Source organism: Trichechus manatus, unplaced genomic scaffold (assembly GCF_000243295.1).
Source record: "Trichechus manatus latirostris isolate Lorelei unplaced genomic scaffold, TriManLat1.0 scaffold00096, whole genome shotgun sequence".
NCBI lineage: Eukaryota > Metazoa > Chordata > Mammalia > Sirenia > Trichechidae > Trichechus > Trichechus manatus.
Genome location: NW_004444032.1, coordinates 8,226,667 through 8,251,700, shown reverse-complemented (window position 1 = coordinate 8,251,700; position 25,034 = coordinate 8,226,667). Strand labels below are relative to the sequence as shown.

The 25,034-nt window shown below is 35.4% G+C and overlaps 1 protein-coding gene across 2 annotated transcripts in view; it reads right to left on the bottom strand.

The window, feature by feature from the left end:
• COG5 (component of oligomeric golgi complex 5) overlaps positions 1-25,034 on the bottom strand; it is a 304,101-nt gene that overhangs the window by 34,126 nt on the left and 244,941 nt on the right. Inside the window, exons 15-17 of one of the 2 annotated variants that reach the window (XM_012557354.2) lie at positions 12,085-12,195; positions 10,558-10,620; positions 2,960-3,063 (exon numbers count right to left, since the gene is read on the bottom strand). In XM_012557354.2, coding sequence (XP_012412808.1) covers positions 2,960-3,063; positions 10,558-10,620; positions 12,085-12,195 — 278 coding nt within the window. The remainder of the gene's footprint in view (positions 1-2,959; positions 3,064-10,557; positions 10,621-12,084; positions 12,196-25,034) is intronic. The other variant, XM_012557355.2, reaches the window with a different exon arrangement.

Here is a 25,034-nt window from a genome sequence, read left to right as displayed (position 1 = left end):
TTACATTTTAAGCTTTTTCTAATTTGGAAATAAACACACTGTTCCTACTAAATATATTTCAAATACCAGGAAACTGTTGAGGATTACATTTTAGATAGGAGATTCTATAGCCACACTACATATCAGATTGGCCTAGAAGGTTTATTCCTTTTACCTAGACTAGGTATGGAGTCTCTGGGTGACGCAAACAGTTAACACGTTCAGCTGCTAATTAAAAGGTTGGCAGTTCAAGTCCACCAGAGGTGCCTCAGAAGAAAGGTGATCTACTTCCAAAAAATCAGCCACTGAAACCCTATGGAGCAGTTCTACTCTGACACACATGGGGTCGCCATGAGTTGGAATCGATGGCAACTGTTTTTTTTTTTAAGCTGTGGATGGCCTGGAGGGGCAGGTGTTCACTATTATTTTTGCAATTGTGACCTTGGGGGCTGGCCCTATTATAAGGTAAAGAAAAGTGCTAGTAAGTCAAATTACTCAATTCCGCTTTTGTTCTGACACCAACTGCAAATGCAGTACTCCTTCCTATGACCGTAACCACCAGAGTAAGGCCAGATCTCACAGGTTAAAAGAGCAGTCCTCTAGACTGCCAAGTATACACAAGACCTCAGATACCAGCCACAAGCTTGGGGATCCCCAGGCCTCTCTCCCTTCTGACCTGCTGGCTACAAATTTGGGGGTTCCCTATATCCCCTCAGGATGCCAGCCATAAGCTCAGGTGTCTCCAGAGCCCCCTCATTTTTGACCTGCTGGCTCCCACTACTCTCTCAGGCTCGCTAATTCACTAGAATGACTCACAGAACTCAGGAAAGAGCTATACTCACGATTATAGTTTTATTACAGCAAAAAGGATACAAATGAAGAGACATATAGGGCAAGGTCTAGGAGGGTTCCCAAGGTGGAGCTTCCATGCTCCAAAGAACATGCTACCCTCCCAAACACCAATGTCTTTCACCAGCCAGGAAGCCCATGGAGATTAAGTGTCCAGAGTTTGTTTGGGGTCTCATTACGCAGGCAAGATTGATTGAATCACTCACTGCCTGTGACTGAACTCACTTTAGCCTCCCACCACTGAGGTTGGGCTGATGTCATGTGGTAGGTCTCTCTGGCCTGGCCAACCCCCACCCAAGCATCACTCATCAGCATAACCTGTTAGGTAGTTGTGGTCTGGAGCCTTCATCAAAGACACTTAAATCACTGAGGAAATTCCAAGGTTTTAGAGGTTATTTCTTAGGAACCCAGGACAAAGATGAAACTCTCTGGGTAAAGTTAATTGTAAACCCCGCAAAAGGTGACTAACTGTTTGAATAGTTTAATCCGATTTCACCTTATACAAGTCATACGTACATGAAAATGATATGACATAATTACCAATAACAAGATTCTAGAAAACGGGAAAATTACCACCACGGGACGGAGGAATGCTTTAACTACACTATAAAGCAGGAGTGTTCCACACTCCTAGATGGCCATGTATGGAGAACGGCTATCAGCAGAATCTCAAATGGCTGTTTTATGTATACTGAACTGAAACAGTCATCAAAAGCCATCTGGGGAAAAAAAAGTACACACAATGCTATGCACCTTAAAATAATGCTTTAAACTCTTGGCAACCTACCACTTAAAGAACTAATCTGGCTCACTTGTAGTTAAGCAAACTAGAGAAAACATACCTATCTGGAAACCAACTTTCAATGTCTAATGTGTTATTTGTAGGCACTAGTACCTGCTCATCAATACAACTACTAAAGTATATGACCACTCTTCTTAAAACGTAAGCCTTCAAAAATTACCCCTTTTTTGCCCTCTTTTCAGAAGCATTCATGATTGATCTAACTGGGATATTTCAGATCACTTTCGAACAAAATCCAGTTTCCTCCCAAACATTGGTAATCAGCAATTTTACATTCCTATCTCCTACTGAGTTTCAAATACTATTGCATTTTTTATAGGACTCACTTTAGCCTTTTGTGCTTCATACCATTATTAAAAATAGAGACTGATCATTTGACACTTCAAAGAGTATTATGTAAATGAAATGATAAGTGATTTGAAAAACTAAAGGACAGTGACATAATCACATGATCAATTTTCCTACAAAACAGCTAAAGTAGTGGCTAACAATTTAATAAAGTGCATATTCTTTTCAACAACATGAATATAAAAGAAACAGATGAACTGAAAAACAGCAGCTAGGAATATATTAATATTTGAATGTTCAGCTATAGTGTATGGTTAAGTTTAAAAACTCACCCTAAGCCTGTGCAAATAACACTGCAAATTCTCCATAGACACTTTTCTAACACACTCAACTAAAACCATTTTACTCTATTTAAAAAGGTTTCAATAAACATTGGGTTAGAAACTATGATTCCCTTTCTCAAGATGCATAGGATATGGATAAGCAATACCCATATGAAACAGCTATAGAATAATACCTGAGTAACTATGGCTAAGTGTGACATCACCAGCTAAGGCTGCCTCGGCAACTATGAGAAAGGAAAATCAACCCTGGAAGGAGTGGGGCAGGAGCTTTCTCTCAAAGCCAAAATAGGACTCAGAGGAGCACAGTGGTAGAGGCAGGACATTTTCTATAGGGAATGCCATGCCTGTGCCAGCGGTTAACAAAGAGGCTGAAGTAGAGGATATTTGTGAGAAGCAAGGAAAAAGATTGGAAAGGGAAGATGGTACAGCTTCCAAAAGTCCTGAAGTGCCAAGTTACATCCTGTAGACTTTCATGATGTTATGTTTCAATGAGAGGATAGAAATGATGAAAATAAGAACTGAAAATTTCAATCTGCTAATGCACGCACAATGGATAAAGTACAGAGAGGTTGGAGGCCAACCACATCACAAGAGGAACAGGCCCCAGATGGCAGGAAGCCTAGGGAGACAAGGTGAAGGTGAGAATGAAAAACAAAGGCCATAAAGGTTGGTAGAGCTTTTGATTAAAAGTTATTACCCAGAGAAATCTTCTAGATGCATGGTGATGATTATGGCCTCTATTGCATCTCCCACTGAAGTCAGTAACGGCTGCAGAGCATTTCCCATAAGAGCATGGATTGTCTGAAATGAAGAAAAAGGAAGAGGAGGCAAAATTAAGGAAAACTAACACAAAGGACTCTGAGATCTGAGAAGCATTTCGACTAAAAGTTTTCACTTTATATCAAATTCAGACTTCCACAGTTTAACTATAACAACTTAACAGAAGTCCTCTCATCTTCCTGACTGCTGTCAGTAATGATTTTTAAGGCTTCCAGTATGTGGAATACAGCACTAAAAATTTCAACTCCCCACTCCTCTCATTTTTGCAAAAGGTTTAGTGGTTAAATCAGCTCCTCAGGAAAAGGCAGACAGATGTGAGATGTGTAGTGGCGCTTATGAAGTAAAGATCAAGTGAATACTTTTTTTTTTTAAGTTTCTCAAAAGAGTGAGGCAAGAGAAAAGTATTCTTTAAAAATCAGAAGAATACTGTATGCTTTTAACCAGAGTGAATATAATAAATATATTGGTGATTCTTGTAGAGCACAAGAGATAGGCATTTCATGAGTTAAGTTTCTATTTAGAGTTCTACAGCAGGGATTTTCAAGTGATTTGAGGGGACACTGGCAATGTTTGGAGACTTTTTATTGTCAGGGGGAAAGGATTTGATGTAGCGTTTAGTAGGTAGAGGTCAGAGATGCTGCTAAACATCCTACCAATGCACAGGTTAGGCCCCACGATAAAGAATTACCCAACCTAAAATGTCAATAGTGGTGAGGTTGAGAAACACTGTTCTATAGCAAAGTATAACCATTGTTGGTTTACATAAGACCCTAGGCCGTAGTTATGAGTTTTTAATGTGAAAATATTAACTGGGCCTCAGTAAACACTAAAAATGGAAAACTTTAAGTATATTATATATGTTTCAATGATGCTTACATATAACGAAGATAGATGGCTTTTGCTCTTACAAACGATCAAAATCAATAAGAGATGGTTAAATGGGACCTTTATTTATTAAATTTCTAAATGTCCTCCCTAGCACTTAACTGCCTAGTAAAAATAAACTTACCATATATAGGAGTGAGAGAGTATGTGTATATATACAGTTTGCCCTCAAAGAGTTCATAGTCTAGTGGTAGTAGGTAAGTTATAATACAGCGGGATAGGTCCTCTAACAGAGGACATCAAGGGAGGGACCTCCAATTCACATTGAGAGGATCTGAATAAGCAACAGGTGTTGCTTGAACTGAATTTCAAAGTACAAGTAGGTAAGAACCAGGTGAAGAATAGTGGGGCTGGGAGCACATATGTTTAAAGGCATAGGAGCTGGGAAGGTGATGCATTTGAGAAATTGCAAAGCATTCAATACAGATGGAGTATAAGGTGCCTGCCTACATGGAAGAGAGAGAGGTAGCAGGAGATGAGCTTTGTGTGAGCTGCTAAGGAGTGAGGAATTTATCCTGAAGGCACTGAGAAACGAACGATGGATTTTAAGCAGTGAAAAAATGTAGGTAAAGATATGATTTTCAGAAAAATTATGTTGGAGAGCTGACTGGATAAATAGACTAAAAACAGCGGGATCAATTAGGAGGCCACAATAGTGATATAGTTGCAAAATGATGAGTGCCTTTACCAAATCAGAGGCAACAGGAATTGAGATGAGGAGACAAATTGGAAGTACTCTGAAAGGAGAACAGCAGGATTTGGTCATTAGATCTGGGTAGTACGGACTGGAAATATTTAAGGGTATACTTAGATTTTTTTCTTTAATGATTTGGTGGTATTACTAACTGAATGTGTAAATCAAAAGAAACTACAAGTTGATCTGGGGTGGAGGGAGGAGGGGGAGAAAGTGATGAGTTCAGTTTTGGCCGTGAGTTTGAAGTGACCATGGGAAATACAGAGGGCTATCAAGTAGGTACTGAAATATTTAAATTTGCACTTCGTGAGAGACATTTTGACTAAATTTGGTAGTACTGGCCTTTAGGATAGGAGATGAAGCCAAAAGAGTCAATGAGATGCCAGAGAATGCTGTGTAGAGTAAGAAGGCCAAATGACACTTTAAGATCAGACAGAGGAAGAGGAGCCCTTGAAGGCTTAAGAGGGTTAGATAATAACATTTATTAAGTATCTACTATGTGCCAGTGCTTCACATGTAATAATATAATTTAGAACTCAACTAATCCTTCCTCAATGTATTATTACAATCTCCAACTTACAGATGGGGCATCTAAAGTAATTTATAGATGGGGAAACTAAAGTTAAGTGAAGGAGATTGTCCAAAGTCATAAACTAGCAAGAGGAAGAGCTGGTATTTCCTAGGTATTTCTTACTCCAATGGGCTTTGGTTACACTATGCCATTGGGAAGAGAAGTTGGAAGAGACTAAAGAGTATGGTGGAAGTAAACAGACAAGAAGATTTCAAGAAGGAAGAGTAGATTTTCCACTTTCAGTATGAAGGAGTGAGTGTCTAACTACAGAATCTCCCGCAAATAACTCCAGAAAACATACCAAAAATAAAATAAAATAAAACAAATAAAGAAAATAACAACAACAAAAATCTACTGGAGGATCTCTGGAGAAAGAAAAAAAAAAAAAAAAAAAGAAAAACAGGTAGTTTTAGAGGGCTGCAGAGACCTAAAGCAAGCAACCAGAACAGAATGAGTTTTATATTTTTTGTGGCTTTGCTCTAATGGTGGCTATAGTCATGACAGTCGCAAGGCTGGATGGCTAAAACGCCAAACAAACAAACAAACAAAACTTCTGTCTTTCAGGTTACAGAAACACTAAGAATGAGCCCTGCGTCAACCAGGGCTACTGGAGAGTGAGAGAACCTCAGAAAGAAGAGAGCCGGAGAAGAATGCCTAAATCTGTGTTTAAACTCAGCATTAGTCTTCAGCTGACTCATTTTCTGTGCATGTACAGAGCAAATTAAAAGTAGCTTGCAATTAGGGCTTAAATAACTGAACTGAGATTTGAGGTATGAACAACTGCACTTATGACAATCTACAGTTTGAGCTAATCAAGTTAATTGTCTCTAAAGCAAAAACATCAACACTCTTAGGAGCAATGTAAAACATAGTGAGTCTATACAACATAACATTCAGTGTCCAGGATATAAGTGAGAACTAATAAATATACAAAGAGCTAGGAAATGTCACCACTTCTCAAGAGAAAAGACAATCAACTGATACCAACCCTGAGATGACCCATATCAGTAAGTGCATTAAACGTTAATGGACTAAACACTCCAGTTAAAAGGAAGAGATTTTCAGAATGGATAAAAAGGCAAGACCCAACTATATGCTTGATACCAAAACTCAACAAAGATAACACAAGAAAAAACTACATATTGATACATACCAATATGTCTTATGAATGTAGATGTAAACATCCTTAACAAAAATCTAGGTAAATCAAATTCAGGAAATCATAAAAAGAGTAATAAATAATGACCAAGATTGGTTTTATATTTGAAAATAAATTATTTAATGCACTTTATTAACAGAATAAAGGAGAAAATAATATGATTATTTCAATAGATACAGAAAAAGGTATATGATAAAATTCAACGCCATTTATGATAAAGTCCCAGTAAACTAAGAATAGAAGGGAACTTGTTCAACCTGATAAAGGCCATCTAAGAAAAACCTATTGCTAACATCATACTTAAAATAGTAAAATACTGAACACTTTCTACCAGATCAGGAACAAGTGAAGGAGGTCCACTCACCAGTTATATTCATCACTGTACTAGCGGTCCTAGCCAGTGAGACAACACATGGAAAAAGAAGGTATAACGATCAGAAAGAAAGAAGTAAAACTGTCTCTGTTTACCTATGGTATGATGGCTTACATAGAAAACTTTATAGCTGTGTGAAAATACAGCTTTGGGAAAATATGAAACAGGAAGAGAAGACAGCATCTTAGGGAATGCCTTTGTTTAAAGTATGGGTTGAGGATTAGCAACCACCAAAGGAAACTGAGATGCCAGAGTATCCTCTGCAGGAGAAAGTATGGAGTTTATAACTCCTTTTAGACATCAAAAAGAGATTAGGTTATATTTCAGATGTTCTTTACACAGCAGGGAAGTGTTGTCATGGTTTGAATTATGTCCCCCCAAAAATGTGTGTATTCAGTTTGGCTGGGCCATGATTCCCAGAACGGTGTGGTTGGCCTCCATTTTGTGATTGTAATTTTATGTTACGGAGGATTAGGGTGGGATTGTAACACCATCTTTACCCAGGTCACATCCCTGACCCAACATAAAGGGAGTTTCCCTAGGGTGTGGCCTTCACCACCTTTTATCTCTCAAGAGATGAAAGGAAAGGGAAGCAAGCAGAGAGTTGGGGACCTCATACCATCAAGAAAGCAGTTCCAGGAGCAGAGCGCATCCTTTGGACTGGGGTCCCTGCACCGAGAAGCTCCTAGTCCGGGGGAACACTGATGAGAAGGCCAAGAGAGAGAGAAAGCCTTCCCCTGCAGTTGACGTGATGAATTTGTACTTTTAACTACTTTACTGTAAGGAAATAAACTTCTCTTTGTTAAAACCATCCACTTGTGGTATTTCTGTTATAGCAGCACTAGATGACTAAGACAAGTGTGTTACATATTTCAAAAAGATTTACCTAAAAATAGTTAAGATAAATATATTGGAGCTTTAGCAATATGGAATATTTCCCTCTGTAGAACATCAAACCCACACAATAAGGGAGAAATAAAGCATTACCATAAACTTAGCAATTCAATGACTATCTGCACAAGACCACCTGAGCAAAAAAGGAACAAAACTACTGGGTTAAGGTGTTCAAGACCATTTATAGTCAACATGGTTAGAATGAAATGACTCCAAATGCATATTCATTAATAGTAATAATGCCATACATGGCATATTAGATAATGTTCATAATATGTGATGATGAGTCTCAAGCCTAAAATAACATTTAATTTTGGATAAAGTCTCAACAAGTTAGAGAAGAAAAGACTATTATATACCTGTACCTATTTTTTTCAGTAAGTAAAAAAAAGTATGCTTACTATCTTACCAAATAATGAAAGCATACTAATTTTGAGCTACAGTCATTTATGTGGCATAACATTCTATCCCTAATTCAAAATGATTTAATGCTTCCTACAATTTTATGAAATTCCATGTTCTCTTTTTTTCCTTTAAGTCAGAGGGTTTTATTTTGTTTTTACTTAATATGTCATAATTTTTTTTAAATAAGATTTAACTAAAAAATAAAGTCTAAACTGTTTCATTGAATTCTTTTAACATAAGCAACTAAGTCTCTAACTGGCAGGGCCACTGCAGGGGGGCCTTGGACTTATTGCTAGTCTTCTCTTACCTAGTTCTCAAGGGCAAAATCAGCAATGCCTCAACAAACTGCAGCACCCAGCTACACACAGCAATGGTCCTGCTGAGCAAACCTCAGAGTCGTGGCTGGAGCCCAAAATCAAGGCAATTTTCCCTGCACTGGCTCCAACTCCCAATCAAAGTCACTAATAATAGGAATAACCTTTGTTGTATGTTAAAAATAAATATTCAGAGAGCCCACCCTAGACTCAATTATAGTCTCTGGGGAATTTCTATTTTTAACTTTTCCAGATGATTTTTATCATCAGGCAAACTGAAGACCTTGTCTTAACCTACAAGGTTGTGACCATTTGTGAGTAAGGAAATTATTTTAGTGGGTCACAATCAGAATGTTTTAAAAAGTAATAGATTAATATTTTCTAGAAAACATCAGAGTGTATCACCAAAATAAGGATAAGTATTGTTTGTGAAATTTTGTGTCAATTATAGAAATGTATATATGCAATTACATATGTGTGCATATATTTGTAAATGCTTATGTATTGTGAACAAAGTCAGGAAGTAAAATGTATTTCTTATTCTGAGTAGTGACAAAAAAGGTTTGATAGCTACTAGAAGATAGGGGAAAAAATCTGGAACTGTAGAAAAGGAGACTACATCTGCTTCTGGAAACTAGGACGTTAAGATCTTTTGATTTGCCACACTGGCCCAATTGTATATGTTTATGATTATCAATAACTTTGATAACTCATACTAAAAACAATTATTTTATTATGGAAGCTTTAATAATATTTAATCATGAGATGAGCACACTGGAGAAAAGAAAAGAATACAAGAAAACACCCAAGCGTACTTTTACCATGCTATGGGAAATCCTTCTTTTAGCTTCAATGAGTCAAATCCATTCAGATATGAATTTAGTGTCCTTAAGTTTCTGAGGCCTGTTAAATCCTCAGCCATGTAACTATGGCTGGCCATTGACTTCAGAAGCTTCTTTCTCCTTTAGAATCTATGAGATTGTACTCTCCCAATTCTCTTCCTCTCTCTCTAATGGTTCTTTCTTTGTATCCTCTTTACTCTCTAAAGATAAGTGTTTCTCCTTGGAGTTTTGTGGGCTCTCATCTTTTTTAACTATCTCTCAGTGATGTAAATCCAAACTAATAGTTGACATCTATTACTTTTGTGTACATATATTGTATCATTTTTATAGATGCATAAACTAAGCCAAGAGAGTTTATTAATTCTCTGAGGTCATTTGGCTAGTTAAATAGCTTAGGTGACATTCATTTCCAGGTAGTTTAGCTCCAGAGTCCATGCTCTTAATTACTATACTATACTGCCTCTAGTAAGAAGTACTTAATAAATATTTAGTAAATTAATGAATGAATGATGGTGGCAAGGTGTAGTAGATACGACTCTTTTGAGTTAATGAGCTGTGGGTTTACACCTCAGTCCAGCTGTTTACCAGCTATATGACCTTGGGTAAGTTATTATTTCTACATCTTGTTAAATGGGGATAATAATATATAACTTGAAGGGTTGGTATAATATTTCAATATATTGCATGTGCCTAGCAAACAGTGGGTGATAAATAAAAGATAGCCACTACTGTTGAAAGAATGATTTGCTTGTTTTTTTAAAGTTACCTACTGTCAATTGCATATGGCTCTAAATCTCATACCAATACTATTTTTTTTTAACTTCCTGAATATTAGTAAAGGGGTATATTTATGTTAGTATATCAAAACAATGACAATATACTTTGATTTTACACCTTACAAATAAACTCTAAAGTAGAGTTTCTCACCCTTGGCACTACTGACTGTCCGAGGCATTGCAAGGTGTTTATCAGCTGCCAGTAGCACCCTGCTCCCCGTCATGACAATCAAAAATGTCTCCAGATATTGCCAAATGTCCCCCAGGAGACAAAATCGCCCCTGGTGGAGAACCACTGCTTTAATGGAATAATACTGGGTTGCATTGCCCAGTGAATACTTATAAAACTCTTGCTTCTGTGTATTCAATTATCATAAGTAGAACACAATCTGTAGACACCAACGGAGTCTATTTTTAAACTCTATTTTTAAATCATATAGAAATATAAACACAAATGTATTCTCTCTATGATATTATCAACATACTACTTTTGGTATATCTAGAGGATTCTGAATTATTTTTGAAATGTGACATCTTCCATTCAACCAAACAAAAAATCCACTTTGATCTATACAGTCAAAGATTAAATTACATTCTTTTACCTTTAGGGCTGAAATTATAGTTTGCTCAGCTGCTGGTGGGAATGAGTTCTGACTGGAAACCACCTAGAACAAGGTTTTAATACACTTACAGTTTTGCTTAAGTCACTTATTTCTGTAATACTAATTTTGATCATAACATGATAGTTATTTTTAAAAGCTACATATAAAATATTATCATTACCTTATAGTAATATCTCATACATGTTTTATAAACTCATTGGAATTTATTAATAAAGATAGGTTGGAAAATACTTTACTGTACAAAGCAAATATATACTTCAAATAACTGAAACATTAAGAACACTAAGAGTTTTCCTTTATTCATTTTAGATAGGTTTTCAGTATAAAGTATAACTGGAAAAGGTCAGTATAAAGCCATATTTACTTATTTCTTTTTAAAAATTCACTTTTCACATGGGATTCCAGCCTGACTCTAATTTTCAACAAGTCTTTAAAATACAAATGTCAGACATCTCCCTTTTTACAAATCAATATAAACATTATAAAAATTCTGAAAGTATCAATAGAGACATTAAATCAGGCTAAAGTACAATCTTTCATTGCTTGTGGTGCTTTAGAGTAATAAAGGAAATGGAAAATGCAACATTTAATTTTTTTATAATTTTATTTTCCTAAGATATACCTACTAATACCCTTTAAAATATATTTTGTTGAGTATTTGAAACATACATTTTAGAAACTCCTAATTGATTAATGGACTTGTTAAAATTTTTAAATAACTGATCAATAGTTACCTATAATTATTCTAAAATACAACCTAGCATATTTAACTTCATATTAGAGATCAAGTTTTCAAGAATATCATCTAACCGTGAACTTCCTTCAGGTCTTTTAAATATTTATCTCCCTACTTACTAAAAAATGCTCTATAGAGAATTATTAAATGCAAGCTACTCAAAGTCAAAGATTGGGTTGAAAGTTTGATTTCCTAGTAATTATGAAGAGTTCATCTTAGACATAATAAATGAAGGCAAACAAGTTAAAGTTCAGCCTTTTCTTTCAAATATACTAGTAGAACGGCTTTTCTTGCAAGTAGTCATTAATGATATCATCAAAATTCAGTTTTTAAAGCCACTCCTTTCCCCAGTTTTTGTGCAAAGACAGAAATCTTTTGATATGCTCGAAGGCTTAAGAATTCTTATTTTGTCATTAGCTTTGCTAAAATTTACTACCATCCACACAATATTCAATTATGCTTTTCAATAAGTATGAAACACATATGCTTTAACCTTGACTCATTTATTCAATAAATTTGAGAATACAAACCAAAACTTGAGAATCTACAGTTCATGCATTTTCAACCAAATGTACAGACAAAAAGTCACACAAATAGTAAAGGCTAGGATGAAAGTAAAAGCTTATTTTACAATTATCGTATTTTCATTGCTGCATTCTTTAAAAAAAAAAAACTGGAATAGTAACTCATAAGCTGTCTAAATTTGATGCAAGATGAACCTGAAGTTAAGTCAAAAGAGCTTCATTAAAATAAAGCAAGATAAAGGTTACCTTTGTTACTGACTGGTGTAACTTATACAGTGAATTCACTACTGCCACATTTCTTCTCTGCCCTTCGGTAAGAGGTCCAATCACCTGACTTGCATCTCCTTGTGTGGAGAACTGTAACAATTCAACACAAAAAGAAATCACTAATAGAGAACTCAGAAATAAACCCATATATCTGTGGCCAATTACTTTTCAACAAGGGTGTTAAGTCCATTCAATGGGCCACTGCAGCATTATTTACAATATTCTAAAGGTGGATACAATCCAAATGTCCATCAATAAATGAAGGCGTAAACACAATGTGGTGTAAATATACAATGGAATACTATTTAGCCATAAAGAAAAATGAAGTTCTGATACATGATGCCACATGGATGAACCTTGAAAACATATGGTAAGTGAAATAAGTCAGACACAAAAGAACAAGTATTGCATGATCCCACTTGTACGAAATATCTAGAATAGGCAAATGCATACACAAACCTTTATTAATGGCTATGAGGGATTGAGGGGAAAAAGGAATGGGTAGTTATTGCTTAAGGGGTGCTGAGTTTCATTTTGGGGTGATGAAAAAGTTTTGGGAATAGACAGTGGTGATGGTTACACAACACTGTGAATGTAATTAATGCCATTGAACTATACACTTAAAATGATTAAAATGGCAAATTTTATGTTATATATACTTTATCACAATAAAATTTTTTAAAAGAAATTACTAAAATGATGGTTCATACACACACACACACACACACACACATTTCTTTAACTGGGAAGATTGTGCCCCTCTGACAAAAAGAATGTTAATTAGAAATATTTAGGTCTAGTTACAGTTTCGGACTTTAGGCAGTGCCAGGAACCTGTGTAGACATAACATCTCGGATGTGGAAGCCAAATTAGTCTTGCACAGGAAGAATATCTCTTAATACTTCACAGCTGATGGAGCTGATGGATCCTTAAGGCCCCAATGCCCAGTGTATGCTATTATTTGGATACCTTAGCATTCCTAGGAATCACTTTCTGGCAATTGCCAATAGTCTTCTCTCTATTCAAAAACTCAGAAATGAAAAAGGAAAGAAGGGAGAAAGAAAGGGGGAGAGGGAGAACGGAAGGAAAGAAGGGAAAAAAAGAAACCCAAATTCCACGTATTTTAACAGTCATCATAATATTCCAGTGAAATAAGTGGTGAAAAGAAGCCATCGCTCTTATTTTTCATAGATTAAAGAAAAAAAAGTTGCCAAAGATTATACTGTACATGGATGGATGATCAGTAAATGTAGTATTAACAACTCTGTACTCCTGACCTTTAATGTACTTTTCAATGCATTAGTTTTAGGGAAGAGGACACAGCAAGCTTTAATTAATCTAAAACTGTTACAGTTGGAATTTATTCATCTTTGGCCTTAGTGGTTGGTGCATAAATTTAAATATTAGTCTTATTAACTGGTCTTCCTTGTAGGTGTATGGATATTATCCTCTCACTGACAGCTTTCTTCTTCAGGATAGATCTTGAAATGTTCTTTTTGACGATGAATGCGACGCCATTCGTCTTCAATTTGCCCTTTCTGGCCTAGTAGACCATATGATTGTCTGATTCAAAATGGCCAACACCAGTCCGTTTCAGCTCACTAATGCCTAGCATATCGATCTTTATGCATTCCATTTCATTTTTGATGACTTCCAATTTTCCTAGATTCATACTTTGTACACTCCATGTTGTGATTATTAATGGCTGTTTGCTGCTGTTTCTTCTCATTTTGAGTTGTGCCACATCAGAAATGAAGATCCCAAAAGCTTGACTCCATCCACATCATTAAGATTGACTCTACTTTGAGGAGGCAGCTGTTCCCCAGTCATATTTTGAGTGCCTTCCAACCTGAGGGACTCATCTTCCGGCACTATATCATATAATGTCCCATAGTTATTCATAAGATTTTCACTGGCCAATTTTCTCAGAAGTAGACTGCCAGTTCCTTTTTTCCTAGTCTGGAAGCTCCACTAAAACTTGTCCACCATGGGTGACCCTGATGGTATTTGAAATACCAGTGGCATAGCTTCCAGCATCACGGCAACATGCAAGCCACCACAATACAAGTTGACAGACGCGTTGGGAGTCCTGCATGATATAGGCTAAATCATGCCTCCTGAGGCTAGTTAATATCAGCCTCACAGGTTAAGTCTTTTCTGGTCTGGCCAGCCCTCACTCCCAGCACAAATTCTTAGGTGTGGCTTGGAAGCCCCGGACCAAGCCACCCCAATTTCTCCAGTAGTTATTTCTCCAGAGCCAAAGACAAAGGCCACCTTACTTAGGGTAAAATTAGGTCCTTTACCCCACAGTCATACATATATTATGGCCTTTTACCCCTAAATATTTTGACATTTCAGTATGAATTTCCTAAGAATAGGAATATTCAATTGAAAATTCACAGTTATCAGTTTCATAAATTTGCATTGATACGTTATCCAGATAATTTACATTATCTGAAATCAGCCACGTCTCAAATTGATTTTTGTGTATGGCATGGGGTAAGTGTCGAGGTTTACTTTTTCCCCACATGAATATCAAGTTACTCTAGAACGAATTGTTGTAAAGGCTCTATCATAGATTGAATTGTGTCCTGCCAAAAATGTGTGTATCAGTTTGGCTAGGTCATGGTTTCCAGTACTATATGATCATCTATCAGTTTGTAATCTGATATGATTTCCCTGTGTGTTGTAAATCCTATCACTATGATGTAATAAAATGGATTAGCAGCAGTTATATGGATGAAATCTACAAGATTAGATCATGTTTTAAGCCAATCTCTTTTGAGATATAAAAGAGAGAAGCAAGCAGAGAGACATGGGAACCTCATACCACCAAGAAAGCAATGCTGGGTGCAGAGTGCGTCCTTTAGACCTGAGGTTCCTGCGTGAAACTCCCAGACCAAGGACCTTCCTCCAGAGCTGACAGAAAGAGAAAGGATTCCCCTGGAGCTGATGCCCTGAATTTGGACTTGGAGCCTACTAGACTGTGAGAATAAATTTCTCTCTTTTAAAGCCATCCACTTGTGGTATTTCTGTTACAGCAGCATGAGATTACTAAGACAGACTCCTTTCTACATTGGCTTTTTGGCGCTTTTGCCCAAAATCAAATGACCATAAATGCATGGGTCTTTTTCTGGGTTCTTTATTTTGTACCATTGATCTACTTGCCAATCCTTATGTTGACCTATTTGCCAACTATTATGTTAATACTACACTGTCTTGACTATTGAAGTCCTGACTACTTGACTACTGTAAGGTAGCTACTATAGTCTTCAAGTCAGGGAATAGAAGTCTTCGAACTTTGCTCTTTTTCGTCCAAGATTGTTCTGGTTATTCTAGATTGTTGGCAGACCCATATATAAATTTTACATCAGACAAAAAGAAGTCTGCTGGGATTCTGACTAGAATTGTCTCGAGTCTGTGAATCAACGTGAGGAGAAATGCCATCTTAACAATGTTGAGTCTTCCAATCCATGACATGATCTATCTTAAATTGTTTATTTCTCAGCAATGTTGAGTTTTCAGTGTAGAGGTCTTGAATGTTTTTTGTTAAAGAGATTCCTCAGTATTCTTTATATTTTGATTCTATTGTAAATGGAAATGTAAAAAATGTAATTTTCCAGTTGATTCCTGCTAGTATATAAAAATACTATTAATTTTTTAACACAATGATCTTTTATCCTATAACCTGCTAAATTCACTTATTGGTTCTGGTCTTGTTTTGCTTATTCCTTGGGATATTTTACATAAAAAATCATATCATCTGCAACGAGAGATGGATTAACTTATTGCTTTCAGATATTTATAGCTTTATATTTTCTTGCCAAACTGCAATGTCTAAAATCTCCAGAGCAGTAGTGAACAGAAGTGAGTGGACATCTTGCCTTGTTCCTGACCCAAGGAGAAATACTTTCAATATTTCAACATTAATTGGGATGATAACTGTATTGTTGCATCATGTTTGGATCTTTGTCTCATCATTTTTGCTTGTTTCCCTATTCCTCTCTTACATTCTTTTTGATTAAGTGAATCTTTTTAGAATTCTTTTTACTTAATCTACTGGCCTTTTAGCTGGACCTTTCTGCATTACTTTTTTTGATGGTTACTTTAGGGATTATGAGCAGGGCTGGATTAAGGCATGTGAGGGCCTTAAACACTGATAATCTGTGGTGCCCCCTCCTCTGCTTATACACGCATTCGAACTGGATATGTGAGTTACATATAAATTTGTGTGTGTGTGTCTTAGCTATCCTGGATGTAACTTCTTTTTAAATGCGACCGTAATACTAGCAATTGAATGCAAAAACGGTGTATGTCATTTTAGGGGAATGAGATGAACTAGATTATAAAATTTTTAGTGGATGTGAGGTACTAAGATTTTTACTATATACCACATTTTTTGCAAAAAGAATATTCCACATATTCTACAAAAAAGAAAATGAGTCAGTGAACTTAGTTGTCTGAACACTCAATGTAAAATTCTGTTGATTTCCCACAACGAAAAATGGACTTTCATTAATTTTGCTTTAAATGGCTCATACTTCAGTTTTGATGTTTGTTTCATCATAAATGCTATAATTATAAATGAACAAAAGGAACGATGTGATAAAAGAAAATTTAATGATCAGAAAACAAATATTACAATAAATTACTATATTTTATTTTTAGATAGATCTTTCATCTCTAACATTTTATAATCAAAAACATTTTTTTCTATCCTTTGCTCTTATAAATTTTTCAATAATATCACCACAGTTAAGCTGCCAAATAATAGCTACTTCCACACATAAGCATAATGAATCGAGTCTTTCTTGAATCATTGTTGTACACTGAGGGTTTCTGAGTCTCTTTAGAGATGAAAATGAGCATTCTGTTGCGCAGTTTGTGATCACTAAAGTCAGGAATATGCATAATGCAATTTCAACATCGGGAAATGCGCATTGTATTTTATCTTCCATTATGGAATCACACATGCCTACATGAGTAATATTTGTCTTTCCTGAATCTGTAAAGTTAGTTCTCATGTAAGAATGAAATTGTTGCACTTCTCTGTAAAGGTCTGTATTTCAGTCATCGGGATAAGCCTGCACTAATTTCTTGCATGGCTTCACACATTCTTCATCAAGTAAATCCATAGTGTTTAAGAAGGAAACTCTATTTGAAAGAACTTCATACACTTTTGCCCTCCTTTTCATGTAAGATTCAAGTGTGTCAATGATGGTGTAGTACGTGGTTATGTGAAATTGACCTCTGGCACTCAATTCTTCTGGAGCATTTCTGTCATTTACTTGTTTCTTTCTAATGCTGCTGCGACGGTGAACTGCTTGATAATAAGTATTTGTCAGTATTTGTTTTGTTGTGTTTTCAAAATTTTCAATTGCTAAATCCATCTGTAGCAAATTGAGAATTAAATGACTTAGGACTGAGTAGTTTGCAAACAAAACAATATATAGAGCTGACTGATGGAGAATACAGTAGCCACTCCCTCTTATAATTTTCTCCATTAGCTTTGCACCCTAGAAATATATTCTGGTTACAGAACCTTGTTTGTTTACCATCCAGAAATATTCGACATGAATTTTCAAAATGGTCCACTATGATACTGACAATCACTTGGTCCTCTTTCAACCTAATAATTTATATCATCAGAAGAAAAATTATTCCACAAAGCGGGATCTGTATTTCCGTTATTTATGGGGTCTGCAGATGTGACAATTTCAGATTCTAAAATAGTTTCACTTTCTACACCATTATTAACTTTTTTACTACAGCAAGGAATAGATGCAGAATTTGGGAAAAAAATCTGTTATACTCATATTGCTATTAGTAATTTCAGGACTAGTGGTGCTATGATTTGCACTGGTACAATGATATGCACCAATTAAACTCGAGTGTTCAACGGAAGAAGTCTCTTCTGATTCATTACATTTTAAAAAGGAAGTTAATTTTGGAATTGTCTTTAGGGATTCACAAATCCTTTTCTTTTTACCTTCTGTGAGCTTTCGTCTTTGAACTCCACTTAGTTGTTGCCGTTCATTTTACCTGGATATAAAATTAAGTCCTAAGTACATGCTTACCTTGTTTATTGGGTAATCCATCCCTGATTACGAGGTACAAAAACACAACTTTGTCTGTAGGGCAGTGGGAACTAGGGGCCTAGGAAGGTGGGAGCAATAAGAGATCCAACATTATAAAATATGAGAAATGTGCACGCTAATGAACCATGTTACACTATTCTAATACAGTTTGGAAAGATGTCAGAAATTAAGAGTGGCATCTGAGTTTAGAAAATCAGTCTCTCAATCTCCCCCCACGACACACACACACCACAAAGAAAGAGAGGGAAACCAAAGACTAAAAGAAACCTTAAATAATAATTAAAATGGTTCCTATCAAATGACAAGACATAGTATTCCTTTTAAAATATTTTTTAGTAATTCTAATTATGTACATCTGCTCACTAAGAACAGCATGTGAATTCAATGAATGAGAAACAAATAATGAGGCTGAATCCTGAAACGATGAGCTACATAAGTTAACATGAAGAATGTTTTTACATAATTATTAATTTGTAGATAAAATGAGCAAGACCTCGCTATTCATCACAAGTGAGGGCTACAGTTGAAAACCCTGACAATTCAAGGGGTTAGCTGAATGACAGCTTTACACTCCTATTAAGAAAATCTACTGCAAATTACTTTGGGGGAGTTATAAAGTTGGTGACTCAGAAGAAGGTGTAAAAAGAAGAAGAAAATATATTATGGATTAGTTATGAATTATAGAAGGTTAAGTTACTTTTCAGATATTATGGAAATACCAGTAGGGCTGTACTTATCTATGATTTCCATTACTGCTAAGGAGATGTCAAAATTACAGGATAACTCCTTTTTAAGGTGGATTTGTTTATAATTCTTGTAAGGATTCCTTTGCAAGCATACAGAAAATAAATGAGAGAAAAGTCTGTACTAGAATTTCATAGTTTTAGAGAACAGAACAATGTGAAATATATACTAATCTACAATGCTTCCCTGAATAAAATGAGTTAAAACATATTTATACTCAAATCTGATTTTTTTTTTTGGTAAATATATACACTCTACTCATTGGAGCACAAGAGTTTGCCATTCTATGTTTGTGTCTGCCATAAATGACAATAATTGTCTGAGAAGAAGTATCAAGGAGGTAGTTCTAAAGAGTATCATTCCAATGTAGCCTGATATATCCCCTTCACCATGACAATCTCCCATTTTGATAATGGATTTATCAATTTCTCTATGTAATTCTACCCATTTTTGCTTTATTAGTTTGAGGCTGTATTGCAAGGTGTACCATAATCCTAATGTCTTCCTACTAAATTGTTCCTCTTCTCATTATGTGACCCTTTTAATCCCTAATAATGCCTTCTGCCTTGAAGTATATTTTGTCTGAGTTTAATATAGTTACATCAGCTTTCTTCTAATCAGCATTTGCTTGAAATGTTTTTTTCTCCATTCCTCTACTTTCATCATTATATTTTAGGTGTGCCATGAAAAGTTGTATGTAGTTGTTGACTCTATCCAAATTGAGAAATGTCACTGGCCAGTTTATTCTGTTTACATTTTTTTATGATCAGTGATATATTTGGAATTCTTCTATTATCTCACTATGCACTTTGTATATATCCTTTTTTTTTTTTTTGGCTTCTTTTTATTCTTCTTTTCTCCTTTTATTGGTGGATAGTTTTCTTTTTTATCCCCATTTCCATCAATTTATTTAGAAGTTATATATTCTATTGCTATTCTTTCAGTAGTAAAAATTACATTGTTAAAATTCATACTGACTTAAGTCAAAATAATCTATGGCTTCATAGTTCTGAACAATACAAGCATTTTATAATGTTTTAACATTTCATCACCCTTTTCTCAATTTACATCTTAATGGGGCCCTGTATTTTAGTTCAACCTTGTTTATATGTCCCAAATTAGTTAGTCACTATCATTTCTTCTTTTACGCAATTAAGGCTTAGATTTACCAATGTTTATCAATTTTTTTCCTTACTCATTGCATCTTGCATTCCAATCCTTTTGAGTTCGATTTCCTCCTTCTGTGTTCAATTATTAAATAGCTTTCCTCTCACCCAGTGTGAAGGCCAAATAAACTCTTTACTATATAGCCTGCAAGAGCCAGCACGATGTAGGGTTAAATCTGCAGTTCAAAGGGTATTAAATTAGGTCACAAGGAATTCTGGGTAAGACCTTTTAGTCAGTCAATATTCAGGAATTCAGGCATAAAAGCAAGGTTGAAGAAGCAGAGTCCTTAGAACTAGAGGATCTAGTGTAGAAGGTGCCACTTTACAGTGGTATAGCACAAGACCAGAAAACAAATTGCTTCAACAGCTGCCAGACTTCTGCTGGCTCTTAAGCTACCTGTACCTGCCTCCTGAGCCCCATTCAGCATGATCAGTCCCTTTATGTGTTAATTAAAAATTTTCTTTTAAAAAAACATGGCATATGGCAAAAATTGAAACAGAACTGAAAGGTATAAAATGAAAAAGAAAAGTTTTCTCTCATTCTCCATAGAGACATACTACTAACAATTTCTTGTGTGACTTTTCAGAAAAAATGGGAAAAAAAAGCATAAAATAGCACTTATTTATGCATCTATTTTACTTTGAGGTGGTTGTTGTTGTTGTTAGGTGCCATCCAGTCAGTTCTGACTCGTAGCGACCCTACGTACAACAGAATGAAACACTGCCCGGTCCTGACCCATTCTCACAAACGTTGTTAAGTTTGTGCTCATTATTGCAGTGTGTCAATCCATCTCGTTGAGGGTCTTCCTCTTTTCGCTGTCTACTTTACCAAGCATAATGTCCTTCTGCAAGGACTGGTCCCTCCTGATAACATGTCCAAAATACATGAGACGAAATCTCCCCATTCTTGCTTCTACGGGACATTCTGGCTGTACTTTTTCCAAGATACTTTTGACGTAGGACTACTAAATGTACTATTTTCACAGAGACTTTTCCAAATCAACACATACAAATCTTTACCAGGCCACAAAGTATTTCCCTCACTAATTTGTAACCAAGCTCCCAAACCATCAATATTTTCTTGAAGATACATTTTCTGTGGATGCAAGAGAGAGAAAAGGTAGGGGAGCTGAATTCCCCAGAGCTCAATATTCCTTGGCATTACCGTCAATCTTCGAAGACTATTACAGTTATTACAGTCAAAAATTTGATTTCCTAACTAAATTGGGCTCTTAGCAGAGATACTGCTTACATATGTTTTGAATTAACAAAAGCGAAATAAGAAGTTTAGACAGAAGAAAAGAAAGAAATCTCACATACATACACCCTTAGCTTTATTTTCTCCAAACTTCCAAAACTTATAGCATATTATATTTAGCTTTGGTAGGTTTAATTTAGGAAGTTGTTGGATGTTTAAATTGGAGAAGAGGTGCCTGTTTGGTGAACTGAGGAAGCAAAAAACGCATTTCCACATTTCAATTCCTGATCTGGGTCCAGTTTCACATTTCTTTTTCTAAGATTAGTTTATTAAATTTTAGAGACTCACTAGATACATTCCAAGATTTATAAAAGCCTCCACATCCCCTGAGGTCTTGGATTGAATGACTGTTCTCCTATAAAGCTAGGATACACTTATCGACCACATCCTCATACAGTTAAAATAAATTTTAATTGAAACATAAAACCAAGATAGAAAAGTATATATAGATTCAATGTACAGATAAGGAATTATCACAAATCAAAAACTCTTGTAACCACAACCAGATAAAAAAATTAAACATTACTAGCACTCCAAAAACTCCCACTGAGGTCCAAACTCAATCACATCTCCTTCTCCCTCTTCCAAGGTAACTTCTTCATGCAAATAGAATTATTCAGGATATATTATATTATTATTATTTCATTTATAAGATAATTACACTATTAGTATATATTTAACATTTAGCTCAACATTATGTTTGTGAGATGTAGGAGTGTATGTAAGCTATAGTTTGCTCATTTTTCAATGCTGTATAGTAGTCCACTGATGATTATCTCAGAATATTCACCTACTATTCTACTGATGATGGGCATTTGGATTGTTTCTAGTTTGGGTCTATCACAAATAATGCTGATCTACGTGTGTCTTAAGGGTGTACATGTGCAAGAATCCCTTTAGGTCTATACATAGGAGAAGGAATTGCTGGGTCAGAGGGATGCATATTTTCAACTTTAATATAAAATCCCAAACTACTTTTGAAAGAATTTTACACCCCCACAAACAATGTATGGCAGATCCCTTTGCTCTACATTCTTGCCAACTCTTAATACTATCAGTCTTTGGTGGTGCCGTGGTTAAGGCACTTGGCTGCCAACCAAAAAGTTAGCAATTCAAACCCACCAGCCACACTCCATGGAAGAAAGGTGTGGTAGTCTGCTTCCATAAAGATTTACAGCCTTGGAAACCCTATGGGGCAGTTCTACTCTATCCTATAGGGTCACTATGAGTTGGAACTGACTCGATCGCAACAGGTTCGGTTAGCAGCTGAGAGCTTCAGCGCTGTGCCACCAGGGCTCCTCTGGGGTTCCTAGATCCCCTTAAACCCATTCACAAATCTCCTAGATGAAGAATTCTTACCTTAAGATATTGAAGAATACTAAAAAGAGAAGAAAGAAGATTTTCTAGATTCCTATCACAGAGGGAAAGCTTTCCATTTGTCACCATTCAGATATATTTTAGAAAATAGTGTAAATCTACCCAACCTACTAATAGCGAGTTGAGTAAAAGTTAGCTGCCCAAAAGTGTGCTATGTACCCTCAGAAAATCAAGCTCTTTACAAGTCTGGGAAGCAAGTCAGAAAACTAGGGTAACTAACCAACACAAGAATAGAGGTATGGAGGAGTAGAGGGCTGTCCAAAAGATTAAGAGGGTAGGTAATCCAAAGGTAGGTGTATTTGTATTACAGTTAAAATGCATTTGGTCCAAGAGATTCCACTGATACATTTCAACTGTTTGCACATTGTATAAAAATTCTTCCAAGTCATTTTATATTGTTTTTTATCTTTCATTTATTTAAATGTTAATAACATAAGTTATCAGCATATGATATTACATGGTGTGGTATTCATGTAGATAACATTTAAATCTCTATTAAATAATCCTTTTATGTATTAAAAATTGCCTTAATACCATCTATATATCACCATTTAAATATCATATATGCAAATTTTCCTCAATCCTAGGAATGTCAAGTCTCCAAATTATCTATGAAATTATACAAAGAATAAAGTGTATCTTTACAAAGTTAAAAAAACAAAACAAAATCCTAGTGTCATCTAAAATTGCTGACCGCATACACGGCTACTGTCCTATACTGAAGTTGAAACCTCCCCTTAAATGTCATTCCTATTATTGTTTCAAATGGTCGGCAAGCTAATTAAATGCCAATCTACTTTCTCACAGTTTGTAACATTTGACATTTACACTAAGATTCTAGATGCCATTCTCTGAAAGCATCAAATAATAGTTATTGTTGGAAAATGCTCTAATAATTCACCTTGTAAAAGAAATACTTACTTGTATATTTGCCTATGATTTTCATATCACAGAAGTGTCTATGAACCTATAAAGGTAGCACAAAAGTACCACAACAGCTCCCTTAAGGATTAATATTTTCATTTCCTTTTAACATACAGAGGACAAAGGAAGCATTGATTCAAACTTACCATAGCAAGGATTAGTAATCTTTTCTTCTAAAGGCCACATTTCAGAACTATACATAACTAATAACCAATACATCATTGGTAGAGAATCAATTTGTTGTATTCAACATAAACTATTATGATATACATATATATGCATAAGCACAAAATTCTACTTACTAAATTAATTACAAAGTCACAATTACTATCAAGATACTAACTCATAGGAATTTTTAAAAATGAAAAAAGTCTAAAAGCCACTGATCACCAATTTCACGAAAGCATACCTAAGAAGCTGCTATTCATAAGACACTACATTAAATACATATGAGAAGAAATAAACTCTATTGCTTAGAACTCACACATGAGAATTCAATGCTATATCCCTGTTAGTTCTAAATTAAACTATTAAATCATCTAACTATCCATTAAGGCCATATAGAGTTTATATAAACTATGGTACTTAAATAAAATACATTATGCATTTATTAAAACAGTAAATGTAGATCTCTGTATCATGTTGTGGGAAACCCTGGTGGTGTAGCGGTTAAGAGCTACAAATGCTAGCCAAAAGATCAGCAGTTTGAATTCATCAGGTGCTCCTTGGAAACTATATCCTATAGACCCCTACAGGGTCGCTATGAGTCGGAATTGACTTGACGGCAACAGGTAACGGGTATGTTGTAGTGGATAAGCAAATCACAAAACAATATTTAGAACACATTTCCACTTTTCATAAATTTAAAATAAAAAGAGGTTACGTTTGAGTACAAGCTATAGGTCAGAAACAAGGGTGTATTTAAGCTTGATCTAGAGTCAAGCCTGGATTGGATGCTAGCTTCAGCACGTGCTAGCTGGAATTGCACTTCTAGCAGTCTATGCTGGGCATGCTGTTTAACCCTTCTCAGTCTCAATTTTCATATTTTGCAGTTTTTGATATTAATACTTCTATTTTATAGGTTGTTGTGAAAGAAATAAGATAATACATATAAATGGCTTGGCACAATCCCTGAATTACTGTTAAAAAAAAAAAAAATACCCAAAGCAAACCAATTGCTGTCAAGTTGATTCCAACTCATGTAAGTGCTTAATGATAGTTATTTTTGTGGCCCAATCCTACCCTTAAATAATGGATACTGATTCACTTAAGATTCAAAAAAAGAATTTGTCCTTATAGATGTTTGGGTTTATATCACATATATCTTTGATGATTAACAATAGAAAAGTCTTAGAAAACAAT